The sequence below is a fragment of the Chinchilla lanigera genome, unplaced genomic scaffold (assembly GCF_000276665.1).
Source record: "Chinchilla lanigera isolate Chin_1 unplaced genomic scaffold, ChiLan1.0 scaffold00005, whole genome shotgun sequence".
NCBI classification, from domain to species: Eukaryota; Metazoa; Chordata; class Mammalia; order Rodentia; family Chinchillidae; genus Chinchilla; species Chinchilla lanigera.
In genome coordinates this window covers 22662099-22674691 of record NW_004955406.1, presented here as the reverse complement: position 1 = coordinate 22674691, position 12593 = coordinate 22662099, and the positions used below count along the sequence as shown (strand labels likewise).

The following is a 12593-nucleotide window of genomic DNA, read 5'->3' as shown; positions in this document are numbered from 1 at the left end:
GGCTTTTTACAGTGTGTGTTTGGGACATTCTCTCCGGCTAGAAGGAAGGGGAAAGAAATGATCAGAAATGACTCTGTAACTGACAACAAATTAACTTATTAAGGAGTTTAATGACAATGTGAAGTTAAAACGAGGGTGATAACTTGAGAAGACATGAGTGACATGCTCAAACAACTAAGAGGAAGCAGCCTTGGAAATTATCAGTGCACCCAGGTTATGCTTTGTAGTGATGTTTGCTGCTTCAGAGAACCTGAGCAGAACAGAGATGTGATTCGTGTGGAGGGAGGCGAGCTGGAAGGGCTGTGGATGGAGAGGGTCCCCTGGGACCTGCCGTGGCACTGCAGGGCAGCTGAGACAAGGACAACATCTCTGGCTGAGCTTTTCTGTTTGCCTACTTGGAAAAGAGAAGCAAATGATTGTAAGTTTTAGTATGTTATGTTACAGGCGATTACATGGAGCTGAGTGTGCTGCAGTGAGCTTGCTATGCTAGCACTCTGGGAGGCTGAGTCAGGAGAATCCTAAGTTTGAGCCCAGCCTGTTTCAGAATAAAAAAAATTTAAAAAGAGGTTGGGACATAGCTCAGCGTCAGGGCTCTGGGTTCAATCCCCAGTATTGGAAAAAAAATTACGTGGAAAATAGTACCTCCTCTTACAGCAAGAGGAATTTAGATGAGTCCTCAGGAAGAATGTATTGACAGAATTATTAGACATGGAATTGAACCCCAAGGGTGGCTCCATTCAAATTTGTCATTGAGCAAGAGAACAGCCCCCTTTCTGCTCTGAGAGTTTAAAGTGGCTTTATGTTTTTATTTTATTGTGTTTTGCTTTGCTTTCTCCTGTAGATGTTAGTATTTGAGATGATCTTTGCTTGGGTTGTTCTTGCCACACCAGCTGTGCCATGCTCCCAGCACAAAGCCATCCTCCCATCTGCTGTGGACGGGATGGAAAGAATGAAGAACTGTCTCTGCAAATTGGTTTCTCTTCTTTTCTCACTTACTGTGTTTATTTTTATGCTCTTCCCTTTAGCGTCCTCAGCTTGGCTTCTTCTGCAATGGGCATTTTAATAAAATTGCCAGGTCAGAGCAACCCGGGCTTGCAGAGTGCCTGCTTCAAAGCCCCTGTGGGTCCAGAGGGCTGCTCTGGGCCTTGCCCAGACTCTTAGCCTTAGGGGAACTTGATTCTCAGGGTGGAGTGAGCAACCCTCTGTTCTACAGAGAAGCTTAGAAAACAGTCAGTGACCTTGTACAGATCCTCTATCAGAAGGGCATGAAAAGTCTGAAGCTGACTCTCAAGTGGGAGTTGAGTTTTCCAAGAGTTGACAGTGTGATCTGAACAGTTTTAGCTGCTTTCTAAAAATGCCAGTATGAACTAAAAAAACTCGAAGGGAATGGCGGTGACTGAAGGTGTATGGGGGAAGGTTTGTGCAGACCTGTGTAAGGAGAGAGAACTCGCACCTTTGGGATTTGAGAGGCGAGGACAGTGGCAGCTTCCAGAGCAGCACACACAGAGCAAAGGTCTGCTGCCCAGAACTAAATCGAGGAGGGAAGTGCAGGGAACGGGAGAAGAGAGAGATCCAGGCCAGTTGCTGGAGAAAGTAATGCAGGCTCACAGGCCAAAAGGAGGAGATGGAACAGATGGGAAGAGCGGTGGGAAGGAGGCTTAAACTAGAATGGAGACAGCCTGGTTCTTAACGTGAGAAAGGCTTTAACCTTGCAGCATCGGAGAAAGGCTGAGGTGGGGTTCAGCAAGCAGCCTGCAAAGGAACAGTGTGTGCCCAATACCCCAAAGCCCATGGGTTAGCAACACACGCCTGTGCCTCTGAGCTCTCTCAGATTGGGACTTGGGCGGAGAGCCCTATCCTGCAGGAAAGAGGCAGAGGCAGAGGCGGGAGGCCCCAGCATTCCTACAGGTTCCGGTGAGAGGGCATTCAGGAAGGTGAGCCCTGCTCAGAATCACTACATCCCTCTGCCTCTGAGAGAGATGCTGTAGCTCCCGGTAGCTTCGCTTTGGCTGTTCTTGCATAAAAACTGGTCTACACTGCACAGCCCACAGCCCAGCCAGGGAGACTGTGTGGGCCCCCACGCCTGTCTCCAGAAACTGCTCTGGACCTCGCAGTAGAGCAAGCTGCAGGAGCCCTGGCCGCTCTCCAACTCCATGCGTCAGTCTTTCCCCAAACCAGCAGCAGGCTGAGACTTTCCCAGGGTGCTGCAGTTCCACATGTGGAAGCCTTACCTCTGTTTCACAACACACATCTGGACCAATGGGTTGCTTACCCAGGCGGGGAGGTCAGGGACTTGAGGACACGACTTCCCTAGCCCCCCAAAAGTGCTTTATCTATAGATGCTGTCATTTAATACTACATGAACCACAAGAGGTAGAAACTACTAGTAATCCCTACTTTTCAGATAAAGAAACAGCTAAGTCATAGAACTTGCCTAAAGTAGTAAGTGGCCTAGGAGTTGAGTCCAAGGCAGTAAGAATCCACCCATGTCAAAACTGAAGCCACTTCAACGCTTCTGGCCAACAAATGTTTCATTTCTTGTTCTCTAACAGCTAATCTCTTTTTCTCCCACCTCCCCCACACCCGTCTATACACAGCCTGCTTAATAATACAGGAGTTTATAGCTGCAACCCCTGTGGACTTCCCATCTATACAGTCTTATATATTGATCGGTCAGCTGAGCATACTGCAAATCCTGCATTTTAACATTGTTGGGGGAGGGGCTGGCTACTAGACACCATACAAACATGAATTAAAAATAGATGTCTTGGCAAAGCTAATAGTCTCATTTGGGATGCTCCCATTTTGAAACTTTTTTCCCACAGTTCTTCATTCCTCTTTCTACCTTGCTTCTCTTTTGTTTCTATCTCCTCTCCCCTCCTCCTTTTGTTCACTCGTCTCCCCCTACACGCCAGGAACCCAAATGCTCTAAATTTCCCATCGCCCCTGAACTCACACTGGGGTCACATGCTGGCCGATGGACTGTGAATGGAGGTACAGGTCACTTTAGTCTAAGATGGGCGGAACAGTTGTGACTTCATGCTCTCCGTACCATCCCTGTAACTTGTAAGAAAAAGTGGAGGTGGCAGAGTTGCACGATGAAAGCCGGCTAGATCCTTGAGCCACTGTTGGAGGAAAGCCACTGGGGAGACTTGCCTGACATTACAGGACACTGGTACTTTAATGAAAAATAAAACCTCATTTAAATGACTCGGTTTGTTACTTCAATCTAGTCTAGCCTAACCTAATACATCCCTTCCAGAGGTATTTACTTGAAGAGAGATTCTAGGGGAAATGGATGGAAAACACAATATGAGAACTGTAGGCATCTGTAGAAGAGCGTTGTCATCAGGAACTTCTCAATGCCACGGAAGCTGGGACACATCAACAACACTATTTGCTTCCTGATGGTCTTGTGCTGCATGAAGAATGTGCAAATGCTCCAAAGAAGGAAGTCTAAATACATTACTACTTCAGGCAAAAGTCACCGAGCCAAATTTCTGGATAGAGACAAAACAAGGGAAATGGTGTTCTAGAGTGGTCTTGAAAAAACAGTGACCTATTGGCAGAGGATAAAAATCCCTTTCCTGCCCCAGCCCACCGTGTTAATTTGCATTAAAATGCCTACTTCTCTCCTCTAAATTTCCATAAGCATCCCCAAAATATTTAGTAATCCATCAGAAAATAATTTTGGGTAACTTTTGGAAACAATATGAAAAAAGACAATGCTATGTGTTGAGTAAGGTCAGATTCAGCCTGAATGCCTCTTGGGAAGACTTTTCCTCCCTTAGTGGCTTCTGGAGAACCATGGAAGGTTTCAAGATGATCCAGTGGGCAGCTGTTGCCAAACAGGGGAACAGTGCTCAGAAAGAAGGCAGAGTACCACTATCTCAGCTCCTCAGAGTTGGATTTCATAAGAGGCAGCCTCACTGCATGAGTCTTAAGAATAGCACCCTAGCAAGGCATCATCTCTGGCTGGAATTCCCTGAGTCATCATTCTTCCCCTAAATGCTCAGGACCCTTGCTGGTGGGGACCATCCTCTCCAACTCTGCTGCTGGTTTTCCTGCTGCTCCTTCCACCTGATCCCAAGGGGGCTCCTGAAAGGCTTACTGACCTATTTGGAACCCAGAGCCCACCTGATGAACACTCTGGATGCAGTCCCTTTGGGTCTGGCAGCACATGCCGTCCAAGTCCCAAACCAGTTTATTAGTTTAACCAAAGGGTAAACAGATGATGGGGTTGCAGAAAGACAAGCATGCAAACAGCTGGAAACACTGCCCGGCTGTCATCAAGAAGCAAATCTAAGACAAGTAAAGTGGCATTAAATAAATGAGGCCATGTTTTATCTACTTGGAATTTCCATTGTCTTTTTAAAAAAGGTAAATATATTTTTTTTACATTGCAGTATATAAATCTAGGATCTACATGTACAGTATAAATACACAGGGCGAGTGCATGGGCACAACAGGTATGTCTTGGTAGCCACACCCTTACTGAGACGATAGTTGTACATTTTCTTTGTGACCTTCACAACGAGAAAGTCAGCCTGAGGCTACATGCCTTCCACCTTCATGATGGCTGAGACCCTGGGCATCTCTTCTCCATGCACAGAAGCACAAATTGAAAGAGGCTCACAAACAGAAGAAAGTGCTTTTCGACTAGTTGAAACCCAGTCACTCTATACAATGCACAGTCCGATCTCCTACAAAGACCAAGGAAATCTGAGGCCTTCCGGGATCCTTCTTTGGTCCATCACCACAAATCTCTACACGTTTCTTGGTGTTTCCTGCAGAATTTATATGGTTATTCATATAACACAAATCCCACACAACCTTTTGGAGCTGTACTACAGGATCAGGGGGAAAAAAGCTCCATGTTATAATCACTTTTTTCTGGGTTCGTTCTCTTTATTTTTGGAATAAAAACTGGTGTTTGGGGATTTCTTTTCTTAAAAAGAAGTTACAATTTGAAAGTGCTTCTTACACACATCCACTTCCCACATATGGCTTTTAGTTCAAACCCCAGCATAGCTCAGATGTGGAAGGGAGAGTAGGATGGTGTTCTAGAGACAGAAATGTCACTGAACAGTGACATTATGATAGCAAACGTGGGCACCTGAAAAAGAGTGCTGTTGACTCCATCTGGAAGAATGTACCTCTTTGAGAAAGGGTTGAGATAAAGTACGCACTCCTGTTTCTCCCCCCACAACCAGGCACAGGACCACCGTAAAAGTAAGGAAAGCAGATGTTGTTATCAGCAGGGAACATCTTCTGTGGGGCCAGTAATGGGGTAATCACTATTCAGAAATCCTTCACAGGCTCAAACTGATCAAATGTAGTCAATCGCAGTAGAAATTTATACACCTGAGGAACAAATTGCACATCATATAGAGGTACTAGGATCCAGATGGCAAAAGACTCCAGACGTACAGGTTTACATGCAAAAGGCAAATCAGAAAAGGCAATGACGTAGTGGCATTCAAGACCGAAGAATCCAAATGAGTCACTATTGTTTTGTGTTTTCTTTTCTGGTTGATAAGTTACCAAAGAGCATGGCTTTTGTGCAATAATGATTATGATATGTTCTTCAGGAGATAAAACAGAAACAACGGGGTTGCCAGAAATCAAACGGGCTTGTGTTAACTCCAGAGATGTTGCGATGGCAACCAACAGGGCGCAGGGGCCTCTGGAGCTCTTCCGGGCCCTCCCTGGGAGCAGAAATCGGCAGATGCGGACAGAGGTTGGAGGCCACCGACTCATCCAAACCCTTCCCAAAGTGGCCTTTCATCCAGCCTGTGGCAGTTCCAGCCTCTGCAGTTGTTTTATGTGGTGGCACTTGATTGAGAAAGTAATCCTCTCCCTTTAGAAAAATAAAGCTTGGACTTCTGGTAATACTGACACAAAGGACAATCTGTACTCCTAGGATTGAGTCTACTTTTTGGAAAGTTTAAAACTAGGTTCTAGGTTCCTTCTATCTCCCTATAAAAAGTGACCTCAACTTCCCAGGCCATTGTGCAAATTGGTTTTCCATAGTCCCAAACATCCCATAAAGTCTCTTTTATATGATATATATATATATATATATATATATATAATACACATATATATACATATATATATATACTAAATATGTGTGCATATATATAAAATGTGGATAATTTTGTATCTCAGTCTCAAAAAAGTCAGAGGGTCAGTAAATCATTTGTCCTTTTCATGTCGAAGTCATTTCCACATAGTCCTTTGTGCACCACAGGTACTCAATAAATATCTGTTGACTTCACCAGTAACCCACTAACACTGGATGGTAGTAGCAGTCGCCAGGTCTGTCCTCAGCCTGACTCTGCTTTGGACGAGCCAGGGGTCACTGGTGCCCCTGCTCACAGGGTGATCTTGCTGTGCCTGTTACTCCAGCAAGCCCGTTTAGCTGTCCTGGGCAACGTCAAGCTGGTCCGGCTACGCAGTTTCACCGGTTCTTCCATTGAGTTCTTTTTGCGTAAAATGAAATCAAAGTTCACTTGGCTATTCATGGCATAAAAGACATTTGCTGAGTCTGGGATCACAAGTTCTGAAAAAGTGAAGTAAAGAGAAGACCGTCAGCTTGAGTAGAGCAGTGCATCTCCAGTGAGAGCAGGTATAAATCCCATCCAGACCCAAGGCTGGGACAAGAGCCCTGCATTCCTGGGGTGTGACCCAAACCAGACAATGTCCACTCTGCTCCTAACTGGTCCCAACAATGCCTCAATTAACCCCCAAAGCTAAACGCAAAGAAGGATTTAGATATCTTGCTCACCGTGAATCTGATGTTCAAGTACAGAATGTGAAAGCCAGAAAAAAGGGCAGGGGAAACAAAGGCCCCGGAGAAGTTAACAGGAAGTTCCCAGGTTCATAGCCAGCGAGCAGCAGAGCTAGGACTAGAATGCAGGCTTCCCTCCTCCTGCAGCCCATTTCCTACCCAAGTGCAGAGATTTCTCAAAGACTAAGGGAGGCCAGTGATATAGGGGACAAAACGGAACACCTACAGCATTTTCTAGAATGCATTACTTGGAAGACTAAAAATCTTTTCGAAGTAATCCCAAGTCAAACTAGTCATTTACTGTAACTGAGTTGCTGATTTGTTCAGAGCTTGCATTTTAATTTTTTTTATTGCTGTTGTGTTTTTGAGACAGGGTCTTGCTAGGTAGTTCAGATGGCTTGAAGTCACTATGTAGCCCAGGATAGCCTGGAACTTACGGTAATCCTTCTGCCTCCACCTCCCAAGTGCTGGGATTATATGGTGCACCAACATGTCCAGCTCATTTTAATATTAAACAGTATCCTTGTAACACATTGTTATGGTTGATACATTCTGTCAATTTGGGAAGTTTATAAGTTTAACTAAGCAACTCAGCAGAGGTCCAGGGTCCTTTCTGTAAACATCCTCATCCCGTGCAAGAGGAGGGCACAGAGACGGTGTGAGTGCTACACCCACCCTAGGGCAGGTTGCCTGCTTACAGTATAAGGGAGGAAAAGAGGCTTGCTTTCCCCCTTTCGCTCTTGCTGCTTTTGCTGTCCTCTGCCGCCTTGAATTGTTGCCTCTCAGCCATGCCACCCTGCCTTGGAGCCAGCTGATTATGAACTGAAACCGCCACAAACTGTAAGCTAAATAAACCTTTCCTTCCTTAATTTTGGGTGTTGGGTATTTTGTCTCAGTAACAAAAGAAAAAGTAAGATAGACAGTGAACATCTGGTAATAACTTCAGTGATTGTCAACTAGATATCTGCAGTTTCTGAACACAGATTTCTCCCAGTGTGATATGAAACAGTCCGTTTAAAGTGATTTTGATTAGTTTTTATTTCTAAGAGAAGCCATATAGTACCTAGCACTCAGGTGGTAATGGGTCTATAAAAGGAAAAAAAATAACACAAATGGGTAAGTTTAGCTTTGTAGCAGAGAGGTGAGGGAGGGGAGCAGCAGAGGCACCTGACCTTGGAACCAGGTTAAGTGAGGCTCAAGTAGACATGCCCTGCTGAGATCTTACAGTAGGACTGACATGATCAGGCTCTAAGCAGCCCTGGCACACTCCCTCCACAGATATGCCATAAAGAGCAACCTCCTCACAGTGTCCTGGTGCTCCTGCCCACATTTTCCTGGGGTAGCAGTACCGTTCTTCCACATTATGTATCACTGAGCAATTCCTCAAAGCACTTCCAGGTACATTATGTCCTGCTGCCTTCAGCTCCTCCTGAGGAACCAGAGGGTCACTGTCTCTGTTTAGCTAATACAGGACAGTAGCCTGGGAGGGCAAGCAGCTTGCATGAGACCACACAGCTGATGGGCACAGCTGGCCCAGGCTGCACCTTGGGACCCACGCATCTTCAGACCCACTAGCTCCACTGTGCTGTGTTTCAGGCCACCTGAAAAAAACTCAAGGAACTACTTTCTGGGCCTACTTTATATGCCCAATTTTTAACTGTAACCTTATTAAAAAGTTATGATTGAGAAAGTTTTGTGCCACAACCTGGGCTGGGGATATAGCTCAGTGGTACAAGCGCCTGCCTGGCAAGCACAAGATCCTGAGTTTGATGCCCTGTATCCAAAAAAAAAAAAAAAAAATTGTCATCCCACACCTAAGGCTCAGTTAAACGAATGAGAAAACCTCCAAAGGTAAGTGAAAAAGGATTTTCTCAGAGGCTGTGTCTTTTACTTTCTAGGAAAAGGCATTATTCTAATCGTAGCCACTGTCTTCTAAGCCTGATGTGGACGCCTGGGTGATTGGCTGGTCAAATGCAGTGTGAATCCTGTTCCTTCCCATCCCCCACACTGTGTACTCCTTTTCCTTCCTGAGGGCGCCCCTTGATAGTAAGCAGAACTCTCCATTAAGACGCAGCAGTCAACACTGGGCCCATGGCACACAGTGCTGGCCTCAGTGAACAATATGTGCTGCTCCTTCTTCACTTGGAGAAGAAATGTGTTCTGAATTACTCTCTATGGTATGACAAAGAAGTTATTTACCACCTTGTCTCCTCCTCTCAAAAAACAACCCAAATTCAAATTAGCAAGTAGATGCCTCCAGGGGTGATTATTTGTCCACAGAGGCTTCATAAAAGCGATTTCTTTAAATAATAGGTTACTGGGTGTATTGGTGGTGTTCACAGACCATCAGCTCTTTGCCTCAATAAGAGTGAGGTACAGAAACTTAAAAATAGAAGCTCGTGCTATTTGATCATCATAAATATGTATCATAAATAAAACATCATAAGCAAATATACATTATCATAAATAATAAAGGCTCTTACAACAAATGATTAAGTTAAATAATGAGAAGTTCTTACACAGGCTGCTAACCTTTAGTTTCAGGCACAACTGAGAAATACACTGTCAGACAAAGGAGGTATATGGTCATCTACAGAGACCCAGCAGCCTCCCCACCTACAACCTGACTCTTGCCACATGGAGAGATCTCTTCCTAGAGAATTGTTTGACAGGAAGTGTACAAAGAACGGGCAGAAGAACTCTTAGCAGAAATGTAGAAAAACTAGAGTTGGTGAGTGGGAGAAAGCAGCTTGAGATGCGAAACTCTACAACTATGGTGACAGCTGCATTTTTCACCCTTGCATGATGAAAAACTACCACTAGGTTCTGACAGAAAGTTTACATGCTTTTCCTGCCTTCAGCAACTGGGGAGAGGTATGGACATGCTCTGGAACCTGCCACAAGAAGGAGCACATGCCTACCTTTGTCCTCCGAGATGACTTGTACCAACTCATACTCCTCAGCAGGGTCCGAGTCCAGATTGTGCTTCAGCATTGCTCTCTGGATCACTGCAGGGGTTTTATCCTGGCTTGTCAACTGCAAAGACAGTGAATGGGTCTGTAAACAATTTAGCTTTGTGTTTCCTGTGTGAGTTCTCCCAGTCTTCTCTTCCTTGCTATTTTATGTTGTGCATGCCTCTCTAGGAAGATGAACTAGAGGTATAAGACTGCTTGTTCAATCTTCCATTTTTACATCTGGTAATCTGAGCAACTTTGTTGAGAATAACAATATGTCATATAACAACCATTGTTAATTATTATTATCCTGTTTTGAAATCCTGTATAGTTTTTATTGTTTTTGTGTTGTTCTGTTTTCACCTTCATTGTTGGTATTTTGTTATCTTTTTATCTTTAAAATAAAAAAAAAATAGGAACAAGAGCCAGGACTCCTGAATTCTGGTCCTTGCTCCACCCTTATAGCCACAAGATGATGAGAAAGTCCCCTGATGTCTTAGAGTCATGGTGTCCTGCCCTGCTCAAATGGAAAGAACAACTATATTGCCTATCACCCCCACACTGGTTAAGGTTTCAACAAGAGATATACATTAGGGAATTGTGAAAAATGTAAAGCATTATCAGTCCTGGGCCAAAATGATTCTCACAATTGCATCACTGACCTGATGCTATGACATTGCTTACAACTCTGCCCTTTCATCGTTTCAAGAAACTTAAGCAACCCTATGATCCAGTAATCCCACTCCTATGTAGTTACTAAAAGGATTACACAGGTAGGTCCACAAGGACATACAAATATTCACAGTGTATTTATTTATAATACTGCCAACAACCAGAATGAAGCTGAATCTCATCAGCAGGAGGACCTATAAAGAAATAATAATGTATTCACTCCAGAATATTCTGAGCACCAATGAACCAAGATTGGCATGTGTGACAATGTAGACAAATCTCAAAAACTGCCTGTCAAGCAAAGGAAACCAGATAAAAGATTATATACTGTTGGAGCCTATTTAAAAAAAAAATCTATAGCATTAGAAAACTAATCTCAAGGTTAAGGGGAATTGGGAATTGGGGGAAACAGAAATGTCCTCTATTTGGATCCAGGGTGACAGTTACACAGATATATATTGTTATTAAAATTCAAATAACTGAATATGTAAGATTTGTGCACATAACTGTATGTAAGTTACACTTCAATAAAATTCAGCTTCCCCTCATTCCCAAGTCTGACTTTGTCTTCTCCATCCACCAGCAAAATATTGGTAAAGGCTCAGGGCTGGCCTGTGTATACACCATGAGTGATTTCTTCAAATGCAAAAGAAGAAAAGGAAAACTCAGATTATTCTTAAAAATCAAGCTGTTCTCACCAGGAGGTAAGAGGACCAAGGAGAGGAAGACACGCACCCACACACACATACACACACGCGCATGCATGTGGGCTAATTTCCACACAGAAACTGTCACTGTGAATCAAGGACGGAAGCAATTTGGATGGCTCCCTCTGATCTTGACAGCAGCTGGTGTTTGTGATTCAATAAATAGCATGGATTACAATAAGGTCCTTGTATGCAATAAAGACCCTGTTCATTTTTCTATTACCAGAACATCTGGCATATCCATTTACAAGGGAAAAACTGGGTACACACAAAATTCTGAAGGAGAAAAATATGTTTTTGATAGTCTAAAAGACATTCTCCCCAAACTGGTTTAATTGGAACTAGCAGCATAAAGCTGAAGAAGATAGGACACCACTTAGGGGTGAGTAGTAGGTTAAGCTGTTAGAACACTGAAGGGGAAAGCTAGGCTATAAAATGAGGGTGGTGCCCAGGGGCTTTCCCTGGGTGTTTATTACTTTGTATTGTAAAATCGATGTGGGGAATGGATGGTACAGTTAGTCCGAACAGCTCAGCCATGCATCCCCAGCCTGGGGTATTAAACCAGCACCGCCCAACAGACACATAATGTGAGTCACATGCCTAATTTTGTCTAACAGCCACATTTTTAAAAGTTTTTAAAAACAAAATCAATTTCAATAATACATTTTATTTAATGTAATATATCCAAAATATTTATTGCTTTGTATAATCAACATAAAAATTGTTAGTGAGATCTTGCTTGTTTTGCATTGTCTTTAAAATCTAGTATAGCTGGGCATGATGGTGCACCGCTGTAATCCCAGCACTCGAGAGGCTAAGGCAGGAGGATCGCTGTGAGTTTGAGGCCAGCCTGGGCTACAAAGTGAGTTCAAGGACAGCCTGAACTGCATAACGAAACCGTATCTCAAAAAGATGAGAACAAAAAACAAACAAATAAAATCTGGTATATATTTTTACGCTCAGCTCTTCTTGTTCCCCTTTCGAATGCTCAGGTGTAACATGTGGCTAGTGGTTACTATACTAGACAGCATGGTGATGAATGAGGGTTAGGTACCAACATCATGCACCCTCCGGTGACCTCAAATATTGCATCCTTAAGGGACCGCAGGATGCTGACTCTATGACTGACTTAATGGTGAGAAAGATCATCTAGAAAGAGTGATGGGAGATATGGCAGTAGAGACCCTTATCCACAGTCAGTGAGAAGATGAGAAGATAAAGTGTTTTTTCCTACTTTCTATGGACGAATATAAACTAAGAGACATGAGCAGTTCCCACAAAGCAAGTTCTCTAGGCCAGCAGTTCTCACTGGGAAATGTAGGGCCTCTGCAGTCCCTGAGACCTTTGAGGGGGGCGGTCCAAAGTTGTTTTCATAATGGCACTGAGATGTTGTTTGTCTCTCTGCTCCTGTCGACACCTGCACTGTTACCGCAAAAGCAACAGTGGATGAACTGCTGTTACCTTATA

At 43.8% G+C, this 12593-nt stretch overlaps 1 protein-coding gene across 4 annotated transcripts in view; it reads right to left on the bottom strand.

Moving 5' to 3' along the window:
- Window positions 1-4154: 4154 nt before the first annotated feature.
- Rgl1 (ral guanine nucleotide dissociation stimulator-like 1) overlaps window positions 4155-12593 on the bottom strand; it is a 251401-nt gene continuing 242962 nt past the window's right edge. For all 4 annotated transcript variants that reach the window (XM_005375044.2, XM_005375043.2, XM_005375046.2 and 1 more), the window contains 2 exons: window positions 9715-9829; window positions 4155-6565 (listed from right to left, as the gene is read on the bottom strand). In XM_005375044.2, coding sequence (XP_005375101.1) covers window positions 6378-6565; window positions 9715-9829 — 303 coding nt within the window. In that variant the 3' untranslated portion in view covers window positions 4155-6377. The remainder of the gene's footprint in view (window positions 6566-9714; window positions 9830-12593) is intronic.